This window comes from Spea bombifrons, chromosome 1, assembly GCF_027358695.1.
Source record: "Spea bombifrons isolate aSpeBom1 chromosome 1, aSpeBom1.2.pri, whole genome shotgun sequence".
In the NCBI taxonomy this organism is placed as follows: Eukaryota; Metazoa; Chordata; class Amphibia; order Anura; family Pelobatidae; genus Spea; species Spea bombifrons.
In genome coordinates, this window is record NC_071087.1 from 139,630,928 (window position 1) to 139,655,293 (window position 24,366).

The window sequence follows — 24,366 nt, forward strand, 5'->3', positions numbered from 1 at the left end:
TTGAAATGGGTCTTACAACACAGCATCCAATAGAATACAGCTGCTGGCTACAATATTTAATAGGTTGCAATGGTGATAAAACTGCTGTTGAAACCTTTCACCAAGATCACTCTTTACATATAAGCCCACGCTGCTTATTCAAAAGGGAAGAAGATAACAGTTTATGAACCAATAATAAATAGAACCTACAGTATTAGATTGCATTTACTGTATAGTGAAATAAACTACACATCTTACCTCCTCAATCTCTGGAACGTCATCAGGTAAGATTTCTAACAACAAAGTCTTAAAGGTTTCACCAGCAGCAAAAGTCACATTACCCGAAGCAACCTTCAGGTCATCATTGGCAAGTTTTCCATTAATTGTGCCAACCCACTGCACAGTAACAACACCAAGGGTCCCAGAATTCCTAATAATTGGCAATTTTACTGTCAAAGGACTTGATTCAGGTTCATCTATCGTGAGGGATGTCACCTGCAAAACTAGAATAACAACAAAAGAAAGGTTGTCATTAATTGATAAATGTCAAATTCCATTAAATCTTCCAATTAGGCCATATTATATTAAAGAATACCAATTATATTTTACAAAATTATAAAAAAAAAAAAAAGATGACTAAGAAAGAGGAAGTCTTTTGACAAAAGACAGAATAAAAGAAATTATTTTTACATGAGAACATTGGGTGGCACTAGAGGAGCTAATGCAACGGTTAGAAAGATGGCAACGTATTATATAAGGTGTTAAAATTGGTGAAACATTTAAAGTTTCCAGTTCATAATTTTGTATGCAGTATGCATTTCACAGAAAAAACATGCATAATATATATATATATATATATATATATATATATATTGTCACATACCTGGCTGCCGGTGCTTCTGGGTCCTTGGACCGGCAGCCGCCGAGGAGAAGGGGGAGACCTCCCACCGTGCCGCGGCAACCGCAGCCGCCACGGAGAAGAGGGAGACCCCCCACCGTGCCGCAGCAACTGCAACCGCCGCGGAAAGGAGGGAGACCTCCCGCCTCGACACAGCAGCCTCAGCCGCCGCGGAAGAGGGGGAGACCTCCCGCCTTGCCGCGGGAGCCGCAACCGCCGCGGAGGAGAGGGAGACCTCCCGCCTCTCCGAGACAGCCTCCGCCTCCGCGAGGAAGGGGAACACCTCGCGGTTCCACGCGTCGGTCGTCCTCTGCTGGAGCCAGTACTACGACTCCTTTTAGAATTTTACGATCCGCCAATCCCAAGATGGCCGCGAACCGGAAGTGACATAACGGCACTTTGAATTTTTGGCGGGAATTCGGTAATTGATGCCTGGACTTCCTCTGCCTATTTAAGAGCCTCAGAAACATCCCAACCTTGCCTTCTGATGGTTGTACCTATCTTGTATAGTGTCTGCTCAGTACGCGTTCCTGTTGATTTCCCTTTACCGACCCGGCTTGTTCCTGTTACCGATTCCTGGCGTTTGACTCTGGCTACCCTCACGACTACTCTGACTTCTGGCTTCCTGACCTCGGCTTATCCTGCAACGATCCTAACTTCTGGCTTCCTGACCTCGGCTTGCTCATTGGCTATTCTGTGCTGGACTTTTGTGATCTGTCTATTGGACTTGCACACGCTGTTCTACCTGATTGCAGGTCCTATTCTACGCTGTGCGTGACATATATATATATATTTTTTTTTTTTTTTTTTTTAAACTGTATTGTGTTTTATGTGATTAAATCTTCAAAGAAAAGAATGCAGATCTACTGACGTTTAATTGCTTAACATTCTAAAGAGAAATATATATAGATGAAGGAAACATAATTCAATAGATTAAATATAGTTCAATTATGCATTTTATTATATTGAATATTGGGGCAATCATAGACACTAGATAACCATTTATATCTAAAGAAACAAAGTAGGTAGTTTACCTACCGAAGGACCCATAGGGATCATCTGATGCCTCTATGGTGATAATTGCTTCAGTCATTTCTCCTATTAACGCGCCTCCTGTGGTCTGGTTCAAAAGCAGGACTCGGAAGGATTCCTCTACCTCTGGGTTAATGTCATTTATGATATAAATTGGCACAGCTTTGCTCGTTTCTCCTTCCAATAAAACAACATCTGAAGAAGCTACACTGTAATCTTCACCTGATAAAATTATGAAAAAAATATCAATTCTGAAAAGTTAAATGAAAGTATATTTAATATTTTACAGTAATATGAAAGAAGACTCTTTAATAGTTTGATCGTGGTATAGTACAAACACATTAGCAATAGAGACATGAAAGCCAGTGTTGGGACTAATAAGATAAAGAGGTTTTATTATAAGGTTGCTTGTGTATAAAAAAAACTTTCACCATATGAATGAAACCTACAGTAATTTGATTTGTTTCACAATTAATCATCAACATATTTTTTTTTATGACAATTATGTACCCTGATTGAGGGTGCATGCTCAAATGATGCAACTCAAATATAAGCAATAATAGTACTCACCGGCTGTTGCTGTAATTGGCAAGGCTTTAAACTTCACAGAAACATCAGCGAACATCCCACCGGTTCTTGTGACATTAATTATCGGCCCAACATAACTTTCAGCAATCCGTACATATGTAGTGGACAGCTGAAGCACTCCAAAAGCATCGTCACTGGCATTAATAACTATATGTGCTATTGTTTCAATTTTAGATCCAAGACGAGGAGAATTCAAAACTAAAAACAAACAAGCAGCATAACTAACCAAATGTGAAAGGAATGTGTTTCTTATAATAATCTTAGGGGATCAAGATTACCAGCTTTAAAAAATCACCCAACCAAAAACTTAACATAGAACTGTCCTTTACAGTCCATGCTGTCTTTTCCATGGCCCTGACCATATATATATATATATATATACATATAGGTACAGCTGTGTAAAAAAATATTTAAATTCTATGGTTTTACATATCAGGACATAATAAGAATCATCTGTACTTTAGCAGGTCTAAAAATTAGGTAAATACAACTTAAGGTGAAAAACACAAGACATAATACGCCGTGTCATGATTTATTCAACAAAAATGAAGCCAAAATGGAGAAGCCATGTGGTAAAATTAAGTACACCTTATGATTCAATAGCTTGTAGAACGACTTTAAGCAGCAATAACTTGAAGTAATTGTTTTCTGTATGACTTTATCAGTCTGTCACATGATTGTTATTATGTTATTTTTCACGACTGTGTATATATTTATATAAATATAGAAGGGCCTACAATGTTACACTATAAACATACCTGGTTGATTCTGGACTTTTTCCACTAACGTGATATTGAATAATTCAACAAATAATGACTCTGCTCTCTCTGGATCATCATCATCCAGAATAGGGAGGAATATATTGACTTCACTCATATTGACTGTAAAAAGAACACTTCCAGAAATCGTTAAGTAGTCTTTATCCTGTGTAGCTCTTGCTATGCTTGGGAAAAATGAAAGTTTTTCTGAGTCTAAAATTGTTCTATATGCAACCATTACAGTACCCATAAGACCATTCAACCTTCTGACGGTTAAAGTAATATTTTTATTTTTTTCTTCAACTCTGATGGGTCTGTTGTTTTCTGAAAATATGAAGAGTCCATATGGGTCATCATTGGCAAATATAACAAGAGATGCATTGGTATGTTCTCCCAGCCGTCCATTGGAGACATTGGTAATTAAAATGGAAAACATTTTATCCAGTTCTGGAGTATCATCAGGTAAAACCTGAATTGTTAAATTTGCTAATTTTTGTCCAGTTTCAAAAGTTATGTTGCCTGTGGTAAAAGCCAAGTCATCTAATGGATCTGATTCTATTCTCCAAAACAAAGACACACTGGATAAGGATCCACGATCACGCAAGACCTAGAATACATTTTATATAATCAAATTACAATATAAATGCAAAATAGCAAAAAAGTCTAAGCAAATACCTAACTTGATTTGCATTAAAAAGACAAAGATGGTAATGAAATGTATTTATCATGCAATTACACTGACAAACAAAATTATTAAAAAAATACAATAAAGAGTTACTTTGAAATGGCGGAAGACAATGGGATGACTCAGTTCCTAATTACAGAGCCCTATCTTCATCATAGTGATGAACTAAGGTGCATGTGGAAGGTCATTGAGCGTTAATCAGAGCACTGTGAACAACCTAGTAAATTGCCTCTGATCAACTCATGAATTTTGAGTTAAACTCCCCCTGTTCTTTTATCAATTGATATATTTGTCTATTCGAGTGTAAAAATAGCTGTAGCTGTTGGAAGCGTATACGAACCTGGAAAGTAACGGTACTATATCCATGTTCAGGTTCCGTGGCAGTAACGTACAGAGATTCAGTGCTAAATTCAAATATCCCATGGGCATCATCAGAGTCTTCAATGATCACAGTTATATGTGATGCAATGCCCAGACTGGCTGTACAATCAAAAACCAACAGAAAGCATACATAAGACACAATGTTGTCTGCTTCATTATATAAGTATCATTTTTCCTAACTTAATTTAAATTTGAATATATTATAAGATGTTATTAAATTAACTCAACACAGTTAGACACTATTCAGAGCGCAGTTTCATTCCACTTCTAAATGTCCATCACAGGGATCCCTATATTGCCACAGACCGTTCATGGTTTTCTTCATGGTTCATTCTTCTCCTACTATAGTTCATTCTTCATCAAATTTGTAATTTACAAAATGAAAGGCAATGAAGTGAAAAAACTGTCTCATCACTAGCTGGTCAACTTTAAATACAGTGACCAGGGATCTACTTTTTGTATTCATACCTATTGTACCTTAATTATAATGTTTTTTTTTAACTGTAATTATTTTATAAATGTAATTACTGTGTCTCCCCCTTGTATATGGCAAGTACAACTGTTAACACTAGATAAATAAAATGATCCAAAATATACCCTAGTGATTTTTTTTTCCTGTCTCAATTATCTCTCTTTGCTTACAGAAAAGCACAGAGAACATAAGAATAGAGTGAAAAATAAAAAGTGCAGGTAAGGATCCAAGGTGCAAAACATGAGCACATTTTCCCTGTGAGTGTCCTGGCGGACCAAACCAAGGGACACCAACCGCAATACCTCGGCCTTCCTGCACTTGCTCAGCCTCAGGCCAAAGGACCAAGCTGTGCCTCTCTCACAAATAATCACAAAAATGCTAAATATACTCAAAATGGTTATATCCCGTGTCAATCATCTATGGGAAATGATATGAGTGTTTTTGCTGTTGCCAAGGCTAGCAGGATTCTGAAGTGCATTAAAAAGGGTAACAGGCTTAAGAGACCCTAATTCTGCCTCTTTATAAATCATTGGTAAGACTGCATCTAGAATATGCAGTGCCGTTTTGGACACCAGTTCAAAAAGAAGGACATACTGGAAATAGAGAGGGTTCAGAGAAGGGCTACAAAAATGAAGAAGGAGAGGCTGTACAGATTGGCATTGTTTTCTCTCGAGAAAAGACACCTTTGTCGCGATTATAAACCTTTACAAGTAATTTCAAGGTCAATACAAGGATTTTTTTGGAGATCTCTTTATAAATCGTACCTTCCAGACAACACATGGGCATCTCTTAAGATTGGAAGAAAGGAGCATTCGTCTTTAATGATTTGAAGGGTGTTTACTGTCATTTTTAGTGTAAATTATATTTATTGTATGGAACTATTTATTGTGATACTATAATATTAACAAAGTTAGCATCACCTACATGATTAGAAATCCTAAAACACAGATGAAAAATCAAGGGATAGAATGAGGCTCTTACCCCGCTGAAGAACAGCTGGAAGGAAGAATTCCAAGTCATCATCACCACTACCACTGCCATCATTCCTAAAGAGTTCAGCAACTTCAGGAAAAGACATACAGAAACACACATATATATACACATATATGAAGCACAGACAAGACAGCGTGTGTAGCAGTAATCAGAAGTGGATTATACGGTAATGTAAGAACCAGTAACTTGTATGGTATTGCGTAATACACTCTGATGGCAACATAATTTGTGTTGGTGCCATAACAGGGACGGCAAATGTGCAACTTATCAAATTGCTTGTAATACTTGCAATCCTAGAGGTCATGCACAGGAAAAGTATCTTGGCCTGCACTTTATCCTGCTCCTTGGTGATCTACGTACCATACAGAACTCAGAACCTTATGTTAATATTGTCATAAAATATCACTTTCAGTCTCCATTGGTGCATGCCAGTGAAAGGCAGGAGAAGAACTTATCTTTGCAGTTTCAATCTAACTCTCCACAGCTAACAGATATGGACACCCTATGCAGACATGTAAAGGAGTGAAAACAGTTTTACCACCTCTGGAGTGTGGATATATTATGTGAATATTGGTACATACACCAGTTGTGGTTTTTACATGAAAGATACCAAAAAGTAGAAGCAAAAGAAGAGACAATAGCCCACTGCCAGACATTCAAAACAAGAGAGGGCTTACTGATGGGCTTACTGATAATAGCCATATGTAAGAATGTGCAAAAGAAATAAGTAATGTATCTCTTCATGACTCATAAAAAATTGCACTGGATGGATGAGCTTGGCACAGCTTTTTATTAACCATATGTTTGGTCAATTATTCCTATTTGGTACCCAAATTCCTTTCCTGATGTCCATCTTTTTTATATGCTCAGAATTTTTGGTGGGTATTTATATAGCATTCTACAAGCATGTGTTTAGAAGAATGTGAGTAAAATAATTTCTATTAAATCCATTTTTGTTTTTCTAAATAAAACATTGCTTTTGGTAAGCAAAGAATTTTGCCTGCACAGAGTTTTTAGTTAATATGAGTTGATCCAAGGAGAAAGCCGACTACCTATTGGGGTTGCAAGGGTTTTTTGTTTTTTTTTTACTGATTTCGTCTTGCCGTCATCTGAATAAACATATATAGGAAGGTCTTGTAAAAGTTGAACGTGACTTATGTCTTTTTAAACCTTAACCTTAACTATAGATCTATGTAAATGTCTTACAAAGCCTGATTAAAAGCCCTGGTAAGATCTTTGCCACAATCACATACCCTAAATAAAGAATGTACTGTCCTCATTTAGAAATTTTAGAAAAATGTGCATTACCTCTTCCATTCACATTCAGTAACTCCACTCTAAAAGATTTGGCCAGTTCAGGTACAGCATTATCTGTGATATTAACTGTAATATATTTGTATCGCTCTCCCGGCTGAAATTCCAAATAATCTTTTGCGTCCTTTATGGGGAAAAAAAGATAATTATCCTGTATCATGTGTTAACATAGTGTGATGTTGGGCAATCAGATATGCTGTAGTTACCTTATAATCCTGAGGGCTGAATGCTGTTAGTGAAACTGTCCGATATTCAACCCTTATTCGCCCAAGAAGTCCCTGGGCACGGACCACCAGCAGTTTGATTTGCCCTATCTCCTCCTTCACTGTAATAGTTGGGACAGATTTTGCAGGAACCGTCATTGGGTCACCCGGTTTTGGTGGCATCCCCAACGAAAACTGCAGTAATCCTGTTAAATATAAATGTATATTTCCATGTTGTCTCATTTGAATACCAATAGGGTTAGACCACTAGTTCCAGTATATTTTATTTGTAGATCACCAGCAGGTATTACAATATACAAAATCGCCAGTAAGATAAAATTAGGGGCCCTGCTCTTGTGAGTTGAGGTTAAGGGAGAATGTACAGTAACAGAAGATAAGGGGCTGAGTGGGTAAGTTAGGTGCTTGATTGTCATGTAGAGTCACTGGCGTGGAGCTTTTAAAGTTAAGGGGAACAGATGCCTTCTTTTCTGGATACAGATTGTCTCTGAATAGGTGGGTTTTCAGGAAGCATTCAACGTTATAGTAAATTGGTGGAGTCTGGCAGAAAGGAATAGAGAGGAAGAAGAAGGTAGAGAACAAATAAAATCCTGGATACACAAGTGTGTATGTGACACTAATAACGTTTGAATAGAGATGCAAATAATGGGCAGAAAGAAGAGGATGGTAGGATATCTTATATCTCTGGAGATAAGAACAGAGATATAGGGTGGCACAATTTTGTTAAGATATGTGTAGGTAAGGGTCAGATTTCATTCTGGAGAGCCAGTGGAGGGATTGGCACAGTGAGGCAGAAGATGAACAGTGATAGAATTAAAAAAATTGTTCAGTATGGATTGGAGAGGTAAAATATGGAATAGGGGAGGCCAGTAAGCAGAGGACAGTAGATCACAAAGGAATGAGTTAGTATTTTAGAAGTGTCCTATGTGAGTAAAGGAGTAATCTAGTTAATTAGCCGCCCTGGTACCATTGAATGCATTAGGAATACACTGCAATTACAAAAAAATACAACTGTGTAATGTTTTCTAGGGAAGTTTATGCAGGACTTCTGGTGCCAAAAAGGATGCTCTGATAGGGTTAAACCTGTTTGTCATACATATAATCCATCAATTTACAATAAATCTTACCATAATTTAACACTTGGTAGATACAGTATGGTAACAATACTTGCCATATGGGTGATCACTTGCATTTATTGTAACATATTCAGAATCCTTGTAAGGGTCTATGCTGGCACCGCTTCTTGGAGTGGACCCAATCTTCCCATCGGCAGAAACCGCAGACACTAAAGACACGCGGAATCGTTCCGCAAGCTCTGGTATGTCATCATCTAGAATGTTCAGATTTAAAACCTAGATCAAGATGTGTAAAACAGACCATTTAATGTTTTCATCCATAGTTCATAACGGACAACATTCTATGTTTCATTCTTGCTCTGGCTAACCATATATCGTGGTACTAGTGTCTGGAACTCCTGGGAAGTTCTGAATTTAGTAAGGGATTGCTGAACTGCATGGGCAGCTATTTAATCTTTATGTTTATGCCGGATTGTTCCTTTAAGATTGTGGGATTTCTTACTTGCAGAGCACTCATTGAGCATTCAGACTTTGGTATAACAGCTTTTTTTTTAATGAAAACCTTGAACAATTACAAAACTATTATTGATAATTTTCTCTCAAACACTATGCCATATTTCATCATTTTCAGTGAGACAGACGCATTTAACTGCATTTAAACATCAACTATAATTCAAATATCAAGGGTATGACAAAACAAATAATATATTTACCGTTGATCTCTGCATAGGAAGAAACGTGATATTTCCACTGCTGGTTGTGAAATCCACAACAGAATCATTAATATTAACAGAGTCTACAGGAGTGATGGTATAGAAAACAAATACAGAGTCCAGTGCTCCCCGTGTACGTTCCACAATACAAGATATAGTAGACCCTTCCTCGGAAGACTATAATGATAAATATATAAATCAAAATGAAAAGGTATAAAATATTGTAAGCACAGAAAAAACAATGATAACTCAAGTTAATTACCCTGTATGTGCAGCATTCAAGCAGAGTGTCAGGACCCATAGATAAACATTCACATTTAGGCTTTTAATAGTAATGCTAGAGACCTATTGATTGGACCCAGAGTGCCCTGACTTCAATTAAGTCTCAACACCAAAAAATCCAAATTAAAGGTAGAATCAGCTCGTTTTTAGAGTTCAGTTGTGGAGAATGTACTTGGTCCATGCAGGATGGATACCCAAGAGAAACTAAGTACAGTTTATATCATATACATATATATATATATATATATATATATATATATATATACGCAAATGACCTTAAACCAAGAGAAATTCAGACATGCATAATAACTGTCAAATATCTAAAACAACCAAAAAATGTCAAAATTTCCAAAAATACATACCAAAAGTATTTCTCCCTAGGTATAGGAAGCTTGGCCAGCTATATGCCTAGAATTTGTAACATTAATATTGCTATTATTGCATTCCACAAAATGTTTGCTAACCAGTGAAGGTATGTATCCAAAATATTATTATTATGCTCATGCATTCTTGCCTTAATATGTCTCTTTGTCTCACTGTTTAGAACTGTTTAAGCAATGTACAATGTAAAAACAATTTAAACATTTTTAGTAACAGCAACGTTCTTGACTGGAAAATGTATCTCTTAAGGAGAGACTAACATGATGACCAAATAGAACATAATATTTCATACTCAATACGCAGCTCCTAAACAAATCCTTACCTCAGGAATGCAAGGCCCTGTGAAGCCGAACAAGCCATTGGCATTATCACTTTTCTGAATCCGTATGAGTGCCGTTTTGTTTGCTTCAGGAAGTCTTGCGCCACCAACTACTGATACTAATTTTAGTATAAAAATTTCTTCTCCTTCTTCCTCATTGTCATCTCGTGCTGATACAATGAAAGACTTATGGTTTTCTTCTTGTCTGTATTCCAAATAGCCAGACACTGGATGCAAGTCATTTTTTGCTGGTGTAGCATGGAGTTCAGCAATTTCTGCTTGAGATAACTTCTGTTCATAAATTCTCACATCTTGTAGCATTCCTGAGTATCTGTTGTCTCCATTTAACCCTGCACCAACACGTAAAGTCCCTGGACCTGTCACAGGAAGACCAAATGCATATTCAATTGCCATGTATACATTAGAAGATTGATTTCAAACACACCAGTTCCAAAGCACTGGCATACCTACAGGGGAGCCCCTGTCTAAGACAGAGTCACCCTCCCTCTCAGTATGGCTGACGTAGTGTCAGAGCTGGTTGGGATTTCAGAGATCTCTCTTTTACAAGCATGGAAGGCAACGCAACAAGGGTTGCAAGCTCTGTAGCTTCATCAGCACAGACCCACATGCTCCCTACATACAAATGATACCATTAACATGCTAACAGCAAGCACAGATAATCTTTCAATTTAGTAATGCTCATTTTAAAATATAATAATAACAAAACAATGCATTACCTACCATTAATTATTGCTTCGCCTTTGAGGCTGCGGATTCCTCCAGGAATGGCGTTTCCATCAATATGAAACTCAATGAAGCCATCATCTAAGGTAATCAAAAGATGTGTCCAGGCATTCTGTTGAATAAACTTTGGGGTGCCAGCTTTAGCAAAATAAGTCATGTTGGATGCATAAGTCATATAATAAAGCAGCAAAGTGATATAGGAACTATTTGTCTGAACTTTCACCCCATAATATAGTGTCCCATTGCCATTGTCCTTTGATATTATAAATCCATCAGTATCCACATTTGGTATGACCCATGCTGAGAAGGTAAAGTTAGTCAAAGTAGTATTCATATTGTGGTAGTACTGTGGTTCAATAACTCCAAAAGCACCTTCACCACCACTGAAATGCAACGCATCTGTTCCACTGTGATGCCGTCGCATGTGCGGTCGCAACTGTACAGAAGATGGGAATGAGGCAACAAGCAAAAGATCCAGCGCAGGAGGAAGGCCGGTTTTAAATGTGCTGGAGTAAATTTCCCAGCCCACTCTAACATCTCCAAATGTACCCTGATGTCTCAAAACTGAAAAGCTTGCAACATAGCTCATGTCATCTTCTGAAAGCACGTCTTCTGCTATCTCACGATTCTGACTCTCTGAACTTAAAACAAATACTCCGAAAGGGTCATCATTGAATGGTATCATAACCGTTACTGTGAGATTTGTTTGTGCCAAACGCCCACCGGGACCTGGGATGCCACCTGTTTTAATGATATGTACCGTAATTATAGCAAAATACATTAAATAAACAAATAAAAGGATAGTAACAAAACTAATTCATGACAATAAAAAGTGTGAGTGAATCTGAATTTTCTTATATGCAGATATGGTTGATATGGTTTTATTGTGCCATGAGATTCCCTGTTTCTTTGCTTTTTACATATTTTACTACTGAACTGCATTGGATACTCCCCTGATGTGTACATGAAAGTTAAGTATAATACACCTTTGGTGTGTTTATAAGGTGCAATCTGGCCGCGCACCCTACCACTCTGTTTGCCAGGTCTCCCCAGCTCTATATAAATAAGAGATGTACAGTATCTGTATAGATTGCTGTAGGATATGAGCCAGCAGAAAACCTTAACAAGCCTATTCTAATGTATGTGTGTCCAGTGTCCTCATAACAGAAGCACAGAAACATAAGAACAGAAAACCATCTGGTAACATATCACAAATAACACAATAATTAAATAATGAAGTGAGATAGCTTAATCTACCTGTAACATTCACTAGTTTTAATGTGTAAAATTCATTAAATTCAGGAAGTTGGTCAGAAAGTGCCTGCAAGGTTATATATTTGAATTCCTCTTGATCCTTGAACCAAAGCGTTCCTGAAGATTCATAAAACTCCTGTCCCGGTTGTAAAGTCGAATTGTTCTTCAAGACCTGCCAGTGTAACAATACACTACCAAAATGTCCTCTGCTCCTCACCACCCTGAAACAGAATTAGCAGATTTATCAATATGATAAACAGAATTATCAGATCTATCAATATGTCTAAAGACAACATATAATAAGCTAAATAAGATAAATACTGCATATAAATAGAATAGCTTTGACATTAAAGGGAAAGTTTTTTGTAAACCTTGATTTATATTTTTCACAATTATATGTATCAGTCCCTGTTACTTTGTAAATCACAAGCAACTGAATTACAATCGTTTCAACAGAGCTGTAACTGGGGCTCTTAGAGCATGGGGCAGGGTTGAAGGTTGGTGGTATTAACAGATAAAAATGTATCCCTACCTTGCATTTTTTCCTTTAAAACCTACATAAGTATCACTATTAAATTACTACTTTATCTTTTAATTATTATTATGATTAAATAATATATCATGTGTATTATCCTTAATACTGAAGGGAAATATTTGTAATATTCCTTACTTAAAATTATTAGTTGACCCTTCCTCAACAGTCTTCTCAATCTGTTCAAGGTAAAATATTCCATTGGGATCATCATTAGCTCTAATAAAAATTGTAGCTTTACCATGTCCGCTCACCACTGTGTCACCTAATGGCAAAAACACACATATGTTACCATAAAATTATAAAGTTGTCAGAATTATAAGGAAACAAATCAAATTACCATTCATATTGTTGAAAAACATAAGAAAAAAATAGTATAAATGTGAGGCAAATAGTATTGTCAGAAAAAGGTTGTATGTATTGTAGGATAAAATGAAATAAACATTTTACGTTAACTATTAGATTATAATATACACATTAATATTATGAGGTATATATTTTGAAACATTAAACATGTCCAATAACTTGAATATGATATGTGTAGAACAAGCACCCTGTTGGTACATGGAATTCCAAGAACTACAAAGGGGCCTGTTAGATAAGTCAAATGGTGAGTCAAGTTGAGGGTTAATTTGACTGACCACACTTGATTTCAGTGGCATTCACTAATCTGCAAGTTATTTGCGAGGGCATATATAATTTCGCAAGTTACAGCCATAAATTCAATGTGGGTTATTTATATGTCCTTGCCTGAAACTCGCAAACCCACCTCGCGCCTGTTTGCTTGATTTTCTCAACGCACATCTCCTACATGAAAGTGTATATAAGTTGTTTTTTATTTATTTTTTTACTGCTAAAGTGAGTTGACTTTAGGGAATTTTCTCCTTTTGTCCAACTCATATTTTAAGCCAGCTTGCAGGTAACTTGCAGTTTTGTGAATTGAAGTAAAAAAAAGAGAAACATTTAAGCATGATTTCACTTTATATATATATAAACAAAATATATCATCTATAGTTGATATTAAATGTCATGGTAATTCTGACCTGTGGCATTGAGAAGCATAATATAAAAGGGCTCATCTGTTTCTGGAATGTCATCTTCATTGGTATGAACTATTATCTTCTGAAATCTTTCACCAACATCAAAAGTCAAGATACATTCAGAAGTGTAATTAAAGTCTCCTCCTTCCGCACTGGCTAGTCCATTGACAGTAACATACGAGACCGATGACTTAAAATCAGCAGACCCATTTCTTACAATTGTAAAGTTGGCGGCCTGACCTTCTTCAATCCATACCTCAACAGGTTCTGGGACAAAAAGAGAGATCACTATCAATATGTGGATTACAAAGTTGATCAATTTGCTACCCAATAAAACAGTACAGCAGTATAACAATTTAAACATTTCTGCTAGAACTGAAGTTATGCTAATGAATGCTTAACTCCACATTGAAGCATTATGCTAAATAATTGGTTACCCCATTGCCACATAGGTAAAACTTAATTGTTTTTTTTATTTTGTTTATGAATGAATAAAATAGTACAAGTACAATCAAAAATATAGTACTATCTTAAGAGAAATAATAATAATCATAAATCATAATCAATGTTAAGTAATAATAGGTGCTGCATCAGTAGCAAACATTTTTCTATACCGGTACCAGAGTCAATCTATGCATGCCGCCACAATGAATGAAATCATAAAATTCCCCAGCGAAAATGAAATACCTGCAAAGAAAACAGGATCATCGTTTTTATTTATCTCCAGCTTAGCGTTGGTAATGTTTCCAAGATTTGCACTACCAGATGGATTGAGAAGCATTAGGGTAAATGTTTCCTTGTTTTCTGGGATCTAGAGCACACAATGAAGTACGTATAGACATTATAATATAGAATTATACCATATACACTAATAGCATTTTGGACCAATAACAAAACTTTTCATCTAATGTACATATTCTAAAATATTTGTATACACCTAAAAATAGTTTAAGGCTTTCATTGTCTATGGAATGCATAATGTGTTTCCAAGTAGGTTGGTCTATGGTACTTATGTTCAGGCTTTGTGCCTTGATTTCATGTCCATGTTTATAGGCATCCACAGGCAGTGGCAATGGGTACGCTCCAGTACCTACAAGGTCATTTGAACTGGTGGCTAAGCCTTTGGGGGCAATTACACAGTATGATTTATTAAATTAAAGGAGGGTGAGTTAGCAGGATTAGATATTACATTTATGATGTCCCAAAAAATGCAAACATTCATGTAGACGATTATCTCCATGTTGGAACTGATAGCAGATGAGGGATTAAGAGCATTCAGAGTGCCATTAAATATACTATTTGGTCATAATAACCTTTACTTTATCATCATGGTAATCAACAGCCGATATTCCTAAATATCCCTGTACTTCAGTTGCTAGTATATAAAGTGATATTTCATAATATACAGTACATTATCAATATGAATGATTTGATGTAAGCAAAGTCGCTCACCTCATCTGAAAGGGATAAAATACTTATGGTTTTTGAAAACTCATTGTCTCCAAAGTGAAGAACACCACTTGTGGGATATACATCATCAGTTGAATTAGGAATGAGTATCCACGGAACACTTATATGACCAAAGTGTCCTTGTTTTCGTATTACTTCAAAGTTAGCTGAAAAAGGAATATGAATAGGCTCAGGCACACACCTTCTTTTAAATATATAGTTATAAAATATTATCTTTACGCAATTATAACTATTTTTGGTAGAAAGGCAAAGAGAAAAAAAAATAAAAAGAAAACTATACTAGTTATAAAATAACATTCAAAGTGATACAGTTCCAAACTAGTATCTAGCAAGAAACAACTAATTAACATCTATGGTCAAACACAACTTCATTTAAAGAAATGACCCCTGTAGTTTGTGGGTCTCTTTCATTAGTGACATACCTTCCAACATTTCAAAATGTCAAAAAGGGACATTTGTTTTAGGAAGTATAGTTACAGAAGCAGCTAGGAGGGCAGGGATTTGCTCCATGTGGCTGTAGCCTATTGATATTTATGCAACAGTGTAGGGAAGTTGAAATACCGGTAATAACTATTTTTTTTTGTTACAGTTGTATTTATAAATACACTTTCCGCAGTTTGATTCTACATTATTGAGGAGGAAAGTGGGGTAGATGGATTTGGGTTTCAAAGAGGGGCTTTTGGGAAGACTGACTTCCGATTCCTTGAACCATATATATATATTTTTTTACTATAAATAGACAGCTAGTTATGAGCCACTATTAAAGGTAAACACATTACGTCCAAAACAAAACCCACATTACTGATACTGGTTACTGCAACACTGCAAGCGCAAACGCATATTCATATATCAACAATTTCATTAACAAATAAAAGGGGGATACCGTAAAAGATGTCTTCTCCTTTGCTTTCATTAATGCTCTCCACAGTTCCATTGGGAGAGAACTCAATGATGCCATGGGGGTCATCATTTTTCAAGATAGTTATGTTGACTCTTCGGGCTTCTCCCAGAGTGCTTGGATATTCTCCATGACTGCTTAGCACTACTGAGTACATCTCATCCAGCTTGAAAAAAAAGCATAGTAACCGTGTTTGTTTTTTCTTCTAAAACTCAAAACAAGAAGCCATACCTGTTTGTTTTATCTTTAAAAAGCATATTTTTATCCTCTATTTTTCTAAATGTGTTTCTTATTGCAAACTATTTTTTTTTCTTTATTCTGGCTATATCAACTCCCATGAATATTTTTATATTGGATAATAACAGAAAACAGACCGCAACTGGGTCCACAATCTAGTATAATTTTATAGTACAGTTTTCGATTCTCTTGGCAATTAAAAATAAAAATAATAATAAAATATTTATAACAATAAAATATTTACATCGATTTAAACTTGTCCATATAATTTTATTTACTTACATTTTATTTAAATTTTTTTCTTTTATGTAGATGAACTTTCCTTACGTTTGTGAATACAATATTTTTTTTAAAAAAAATTTGATTAAATAAAGAATACATATTCATTTTAGAAAACTATATAATTCAAAGAGAATATCATCTTTTTTACCTAAAGAATTAAATGAGAGGACAATGCCGTCTGTATTGTCAAATAATTTCTTTTCTGTGTAGCTATATCCTTAACAACAAGACAGTGAAATAAATCAACACTGAAATTCACATTCATCTCACATGTACCACAGAAAGCCGATAACAAAAGCCGGGGAGCCTTCGGCTTGAGATCAGGGCATAACAGTCCTGTGTAATTGCCAAATGATTGGTTCTTTATGCTAAATAGGTGTCAGAGAATTTTCACACTGTTATCAATCGTGTGAGATGTGAATGAGGCTTCTCAGCTTCTTAATCACTATTTAATCATGTGTTGGACACTTTGCTGTGGAGGTTCATGCCACCTCTTTTTGAAGCCTTTAGGTTGTAGTTGCGGACAAATTTAACCTCTACATAAAGGTTTCTCGAAAGACGTGCAGCTAGAGATAAATGATGTCTAATACCTCTGGTATGCCATCCATTCTGGTTAGCAGGGTAATTACAATCTCTTTTTCACCAGCCTTAAACTCTAAGATCCCAGTGTTTCCATAGAATTCATTGCTGTCTCTTGGTTCAATGGTGTAGCGCAGGAACTGTTTAACAAGAATACCTTTGGATCGAGCAATTCTAAGCTCGACAGAGCCTCCTTCCTGAGGAAATAGGGGTGCAGAATACATATTATGTATCATCAGTTAATCAGTCACATAAGCAGATAACAAACATAGTCATCCATTATTAGGAATTATTAGGTGTTTCCATTAAATTAGATCCAGAATCGATTTACTTTCAGGGTTAGCCTATCTGGCAGTTGTAAGCATGATGCTTCCTTACTACAAGATTTCCTATGTAAGGTGCATCAAACAAAAGTTAGAAAATCTAAATCAGCCTTTTTTCTAGCTCTGTCATGGAACATATTGTGTTATTTATGTTAACATGATACAACTTCATAAAACATTGTTCCTACCTACCATACCAAAGGTTAATAACTAAATAGATAGCCAAAAGTATGTTGATACAATATTCAAGACCGTCCTTCAATCTGAATACATCTTGTGGTATTTAATGGACTCAGAAACTGGTAATCATGACCTAATTTAAAGAACACATGCACTCAGAGGTCTTGTGTCATTAGAATACATCAGGAGAGTAGGAACCGAAGGTTACAACACTATTAGAATATATTATTCATATGCAGTAGCTTCCATTTATTATTTGATTGCATTTTAATATGCTCTCGTGTAAGAAATTATAAGACTTTTCGGTAAATGGGATTTATGTTGAGATTTCAGTTGTGTATCGCAAGAATTTCGATTCTGTTATACTCACTTTTACAGTATATGGCCCTCTGTATGAAGGGGAAAATTCAAACACTCCTCCTGGGTCATCGTTTTCCAGAATCGTCAGTTCACAGCTGGTAAATCCTGACTTCAGAATTTGATTTTCCACATTGACCCTAAAATGTATTTACACAATTATTTCACTCCATGTTTACCAGGCAGGGTGCTGCAGGTACATGTGTACATGATATGACGGCAGCAAAATAAACGTTAAACTTGTCACGCATCGCTTATACTTCAGGTTTCTTCACTGAAGTGGGGGTTAAAAGGAGAATTTGCAGGAAGGTTCTGCTTTCAACTACCTGAATTCATTACGTGCCACGCTGGCTGTGCATAACTCATAGTTTAATCAATGACAATTTTCAAGAACTCTCACTGATTTAAATATGCTTTGTACAGGGCCTCCTGAGCTACTTCAGAGGTGAAATATTTTTTTTCAACATTACAACTCCACTAATAGAGTTTTTTTGTTTTTTTGTTTTTTTTCACGTTTGTATTCAGGCAAGGAATTTCCTTTTATGACCCTTCTGATGAAATTCAAAGGGCCATTTTTGATTTGGAAACATTTGGGACATGTTCCCAAAGCAGGGGTTCTTGACATCTTCTGGACTTTCACCTACAGCATGCACCATGTCAAGGTTTAGAAAAAGATCCAAACAGGATAATGCACTGCAGGAGCAACACTGCACCAATATACACCCATCAAGCATCATGCTATGGGACTAAATTTCTCCAAGCTTTGGACCATTTGGATAAATCGAGCAAGGAAAGTGATATGGTGGCAGTAGTGGTAGTGCACTGGGAATACACTGGCAGGTAGATACATCCAGCCCCACGGTACAGAAGGGCACTGAATCTCCCCCAAAAATTAGAAAAATATGTAAACTGAACCATCAGAGTAATGAAGGAGATTGAGGAGCAGGAGCAGCAGCAGCAGAAGGACATGTGGCCTGCATAGGCACTGGCAGATAGACACACGCAGCCCCTTGATGCAGGACGTAATATCCACAATATTTAAAGAATTTAAAGACCACCCCAGAGTAAGGAAGGTAGCAGCTCTAAGACATGTAGCCTGGACAGACGCTGGAAGTAGGCACAAGGATAGGTAAAGGGGTTGAACTTGATGGACTTAGGTCTATTTTTCAGCCTAAAGTCATTATGTAACTCCTTCTCACAGACATTTCCAAACATTTTGTACTTGACTGTATAAATAGTTTTGCACTGTCCATAAACTTGAGGTTTTGCTAGTGGCTCTACAGTCTTAACAAACACTGCTTGTAACAGTATTTTAACAACTAAGACACAGTAACACTGAGAGCAATGACAGCCAAATGTCTGATTTTGTCGCCAATATTATAAATGAACATAACAATGTTTTTTGAGTTCTCCAAAAACTAGAGGTTTCGCTGGTAGAGTAAATGGGTTTTATAGCACAAACTGTGTGCAAGCACAGTCAAACACCTAATTTTGTCACAAATATTTTTAATGAGTTATGGTTTTGTCATGTCAAAAAACTAAATGTTTTGCCTAAGTTAATTTTTCAAGTAAAAAATCAGCCCTAATATAAATGAAAGTTAAAATGGCATCAGCAAAGTGTGTGTGTGTGTATATGTATCCATATATATATATATATATATATATATATATATATATACATATACATATATATATATATATATATATATATATATATATATATATATATAAATACGGATTGCTTCTTCCCCTTGTAAATGCTGATTGGCCAGAGTGAAAATGTAAAGAAAAACTCCCACAGGTTGTTGGACCCATCACACCCAAAACCAACAAATCACTTTGTAATGTTGGTTAAACATGGCAAATGAATCGACCAATTATACTGAAATGTCATTTCTTTTAACATTCATTTTTAGTTATTTCATCAGGGGCCCTCTTCCTTATCGACGGCTCTAACACACAAAGCAGACAAATGACTTTGAAAATAACGTTCGTACCAATCTAAAGTCTAGGCACCAATCCACACAAAGCATGTAATCTGCATGCAAACACAGTTGAGAGACAGGCATGCATTGATATATATCAAATGGGTCAATCCACTACACTTACCCAAAGTATACCACAAATCTCTCAGTTTCTACCCTGGCAAAACAGAGAGCGGATATGAAGAAAAACAAGTAAACTTTGCCAAAACCTCAATAAAGGAGGATAAAGGTAAAAGAGACAGTTTTATTTCTCCTGCACACATAGCGATGTAGGCATTATTTGCTGGGTGCTGCGCTGCCTACAAAGGCTAGAATACAAATTGTCAGTGCTCCTTAATGAGAGATGACCCAAGACCAAGCAGCATGTCAAGACCTATTCAAAGCCTCTAATGCCAGCTTTATTCTTGCAGGACATCTGCCAAGCTCTGTGTAAAACCACGATCCAAATAAACTGAACAATTCTTATCCAAACACATTCAGAACTACACCACTCAGAGGGCAATACAATACAATAAACACAAGAAGTTTACAGTTTAGGAAATAAAGAAATACAAATAACGCTTGTATTGAAAGTTTAGCATTTTCATTTTGAAATACTTTTTATACTAATTTTGGAAGGTACATAGCTTTTACATGTTGTTCTGTGATTTTAACTCCTAGTTAGTAACAGCAAAATGGCCACCATGCAAGTTAAAGTCAAACGTGGTAGCCAAACCAAATAAAAATGAAACCAACCAAAATGTCATTGTATGGATAGATTTTAAATATTAGATAATTTGTATGGATTACATAAGTGGTACACATTCATTTTAGGAAATTAGTTTTTCAGGTTTGATCATCGCAACATTTAAAAGCAAATGTACAGTCCTTTATTTTTTTTCATTCGTCTTTTTTTTTTTCTTTCATTCATCAACATACATTTAATCCCAATATAAAAACCCCATCTTGCCGTATTATCTATATAGCTGTTATTGTGTGTGAATGTCTTCTCTTTAAGGTGACTTTCAATCATATTATCATATGAGCTAGAAAAATGTACATTCTTTCTGTACTTTCAGGTTTTACACTTTCAACATTCTTTTGTTAACACTGTCACAGTAATTAAGAATAAGCTTACTGCTGTGATCCAGCGTAGGACCTCTAATTCCTGATGTATTCCCTTTGATCATCCTGTGATACAGAACCCTGGGTTTGTTTTATACTCATTCACATTTACTGCTTTGAAACATGCCTAGTCACAGCTGGAACATGGGGGACAGGGTTTTCTATTTATTCAGACAAATTTCTTTCTCATCAGCAAATTTAAACCCTGCTTTGTTAGTGTCAACTGCTATGTAATTTGTAGCTTTTCTAATTTCCATGGAAGAAATCGCACAATTTGCAGGGTTCCGTAGGTATTAAGTGCACACTGTTCTTGTATTTCCATCAGTTCACAATGGCACAGGCATATTATTATAAAGCAATGTTAAACTGCCTGAGAACTATTGAAAAATCATTCTCTTTATGTTATAAATCCTAGCACTGTGCCCTGCCGAATTCGTCTACAGTCTGCAATGCTCTGCCGGGTACCTAATAGTAATATAACAACTCGGCTGGGACAGTTGGGAGACAAATGCAATGTCTGTCGGTGTAAATGCTGCTTCACTGATGGCACCACTTATTACTTTAGTGGCCTTAGTGGCCTTAAATTCTCTCTTGATTACTTCTGTCTTCAGAACCCTTGACCTTCAGATTTGGCAATAGTCATAGACTGTCATGACAGGCATGAATTTTAACAATGTTTTTAATAGAAACATAGAGAGTGATGGCAGATAAGAACCATTAGGCCCTAGATGCATTACTTTGCATTTATCCACATTAAATGCCAGATGTCACAGCTTTGACCATGTTTCCAGTTTACCTAAATCATTTGCCATTTGGCTTATCCCTCGACTATTGAAGACATGACAATTTGCAGTCAGTGTTCCATATATTTAGGGTTTTTGCTTAGTCAGTGATATGCCATAAACAAGGTCTAAAGATCCCAAAAAGTCTGAACATTCATGAAACCTTACCTAGTACTCAGGGAAATACATTCAAGCTTGTCAACTACAACCCTCACACTATTGTTCCTAATTGTTGTCACCCTGCTGCAAACCAGTTCTGGTCAAGAATAACAGACTAATTACAATCTTGTAGTTAGCACTTATATTAATTACAGAGGAAAAGGTACTAGGATTCATTAATGGCTTTGGACTTGATTTGTTAATTTTGAGAAACAGTTTCTAAACCAGAGAAATAGGGTATCCTAAAAATTACCTATGTGAAATTAATGAAATTAGTGGTTTTCAAATGTGGGCTACCACATTTTAGTTTACCTGTCTAGTGATATTACAACGGTTTCGTTAATCTCTGGAATTTCATCTGCTTTGATTGTTATATTTATAGATGTGTTGCTTTGCCCAGAAAAAAACTTCACAGATCCGTTGAAAGGACCTAAGTCATCCAGAGTGATGGCATTTGCATTCATGCCTGATGGTTTCAGACTCCAGTAAACAACAGCATCTCCTCCAGTTCCATCTCGATGTAGAGCAATAGAAACCTGAAAAAAGGGAGTCATAAGAATAAAATAAGATTAGGAGAGTATTTAAATATAAAAGCATAGGGGTGCCATTTTATTAAGGGGCCTGTAAGTAAAGATAAGGAGTTCAGAGATAGTAAACGCGGCACAGTGTGGAGCAGCTGAATAGCTATGGCATAATAACACTAGTCTGAGAGAGGTATTAAGAATGGACTGGACTGTTGAAAAGCTGGAGAGAGGTGGACTAATTAGTAATGAGTTGCAGTAATCCAAAAAGATATTAGCTTGTCAGTTGTGTTTAGATTCAAGAGATTTCGCAGGTGCAGATGGCAGGATTTGGTGACTCCACTGGATGTGATGTGTCAGAAGAGAGTAACACCAAAGCATGGTTGTTGGGTAGAATGAAGAACTGTGAAAGGTAATGGAGATATCAGTAACTGGGGGTAGAAGAGACAGGGGATAGAGAAGACCAACAGGTCCGTTTTAGAGATACTGAGCTTTAGGTTGTAGAATGCCATCCAAGACGCAATTTTCGGGATACATTTTGTGAGCGACATTACAAGACAGGGCAAAAGGTCAGGATAGGAAAGGTACATTAGTGTGTATTTATCAGTACTGAAATAACACTGACATACATGTCTATGAGTCCATCATAAGTACCCCAAAGTACACACATACCATAGATTGAGAATCAAAGAAGTATAATATATTTGGATCAAGAATAGGAAGGTTAGGTAGAAGGGTTATGTACTATGTAACTATGTAACTATATTTAATATAAAGAGGGATAACTTTTCAGCCCATTATAAATTGATAGTAATATCATACACATAACTTTCAATTTAAGACTTTCAATTTAAAGTTCTGATGTGTATTCCTTCTTTTTATAGGGTATACAATAATATTTCAGAGAATTATTACAAACACAAGCATATTACCCATTTATCCTTCTTTTGGATCAACAGTAACAGCAGGAATATTTGATAAGTTAACCATCTGGAACATGCATATTTTTTTAAAGCACAAGATAACCATGTTACTTGGGCTGTAATATTGATTTAACTACTGGAATACTAAAAATGAGCTATGACACTTTTGTATTTCAAAACATTGCCAATCTTCTTACCACCTCAAAGGATGAATTTTCAGGCTCTGATACAACAATGGGTTGATTGCTGGTGAAACCAATCTCTCCATTCGCAATATCTGGGGTAACCTTTAGTGAAATATTTCGGAAAACACCTATCCTTGGGCTGATTGGTGGCACAATAGGAGTGGGTCTCAGCAGGTCACAATTTTCCAGCTAAAAATAATCAGAAAACAGGAATGTGATAAACAAAACAATGATACATTTTGCTTTCAGTTAACGTATCTGGGATAATATATACCTTATTTGCCCGTTTATAAGACAAGATTTTTTTCAGAGCAAATGCTCTGAAAAGTACCCCTCGTCTTATAATCAGACCTCAACTAGGTCTGACTATGAGACTAAGATCCAGATCCCCTGCAGCGCTGCAGGGGACCTGGATCCTCATGTCACCCCCCCACACACACACACTCACCGGTGCTTCTGAGTCCCCGGTGTGTAGCCGGGGCAGTGTGTAGACGTCTACGCAATTCGCGTAGACAACGTCCGCTGCAGCCGGAAGGAGGTGCGGTTGTATTCCTTTTATGTAATAATTAAGCAAGGAGCCAAAGCTTACATTGAATGGAGCCCGAGAATCTAGTAATCTTTGTTTATAACAACAACTACTCCTGGTGACTAGCACTGCTTGGCAGTGGTATAACTACAGGAATGGCACTGGTGCCACTCTAGGGGGCCTGGGCGACCCC

The 24,366-nt window shown here is 36.4% G+C and overlaps 1 protein-coding gene across 1 annotated transcript in view; it reads right to left on the reverse strand.

The window, feature by feature from the left end:
- The window catches only part of ADGRV1 (adhesion G protein-coupled receptor V1), a 172,913-nt gene that overhangs the window by 122,405 nt on the left and 26,142 nt on the right, over positions 1-24,366 (reverse strand). Inside the window, exons 10-31 of the mRNA XM_053474949.1 lie at positions 23,660-23,836; positions 22,331-22,554; positions 18,002-18,128; positions 17,140-17,325; positions 16,016-16,196; positions 15,115-15,278; positions 14,350-14,473; positions 13,666-13,929; positions 12,761-12,887; positions 12,094-12,311; positions 10,834-11,577; positions 10,096-10,469; positions 9,111-9,287; positions 8,493-8,673; positions 7,307-7,509; positions 7,095-7,224; positions 5,775-5,855; positions 4,281-4,420; positions 3,256-3,862; positions 2,480-2,695; positions 1,916-2,131; positions 238-482 (exon numbers count right to left, since the gene is read on the reverse strand). Coding sequence (XP_053330924.1) covers positions 238-482; positions 1,916-2,131; positions 2,480-2,695; positions 3,256-3,862; positions 4,281-4,420; positions 5,775-5,855; positions 7,095-7,224; positions 7,307-7,509; positions 8,493-8,673; positions 9,111-9,287; positions 10,096-10,469; positions 10,834-11,577; positions 12,094-12,311; positions 12,761-12,887; positions 13,666-13,929; positions 14,350-14,473; positions 15,115-15,278; positions 16,016-16,196; positions 17,140-17,325; positions 18,002-18,128; positions 22,331-22,554; positions 23,660-23,836 — 5,106 coding nt within the window. The remainder of the gene's footprint in view (positions 1-237; positions 483-1,915; positions 2,132-2,479; positions 2,696-3,255; positions 3,863-4,280; positions 4,421-5,774; positions 5,856-7,094; positions 7,225-7,306; positions 7,510-8,492; positions 8,674-9,110; positions 9,288-10,095; positions 10,470-10,833; positions 11,578-12,093; positions 12,312-12,760; positions 12,888-13,665; positions 13,930-14,349; positions 14,474-15,114; positions 15,279-16,015; positions 16,197-17,139; positions 17,326-18,001; positions 18,129-22,330; positions 22,555-23,659; positions 23,837-24,366) is intronic.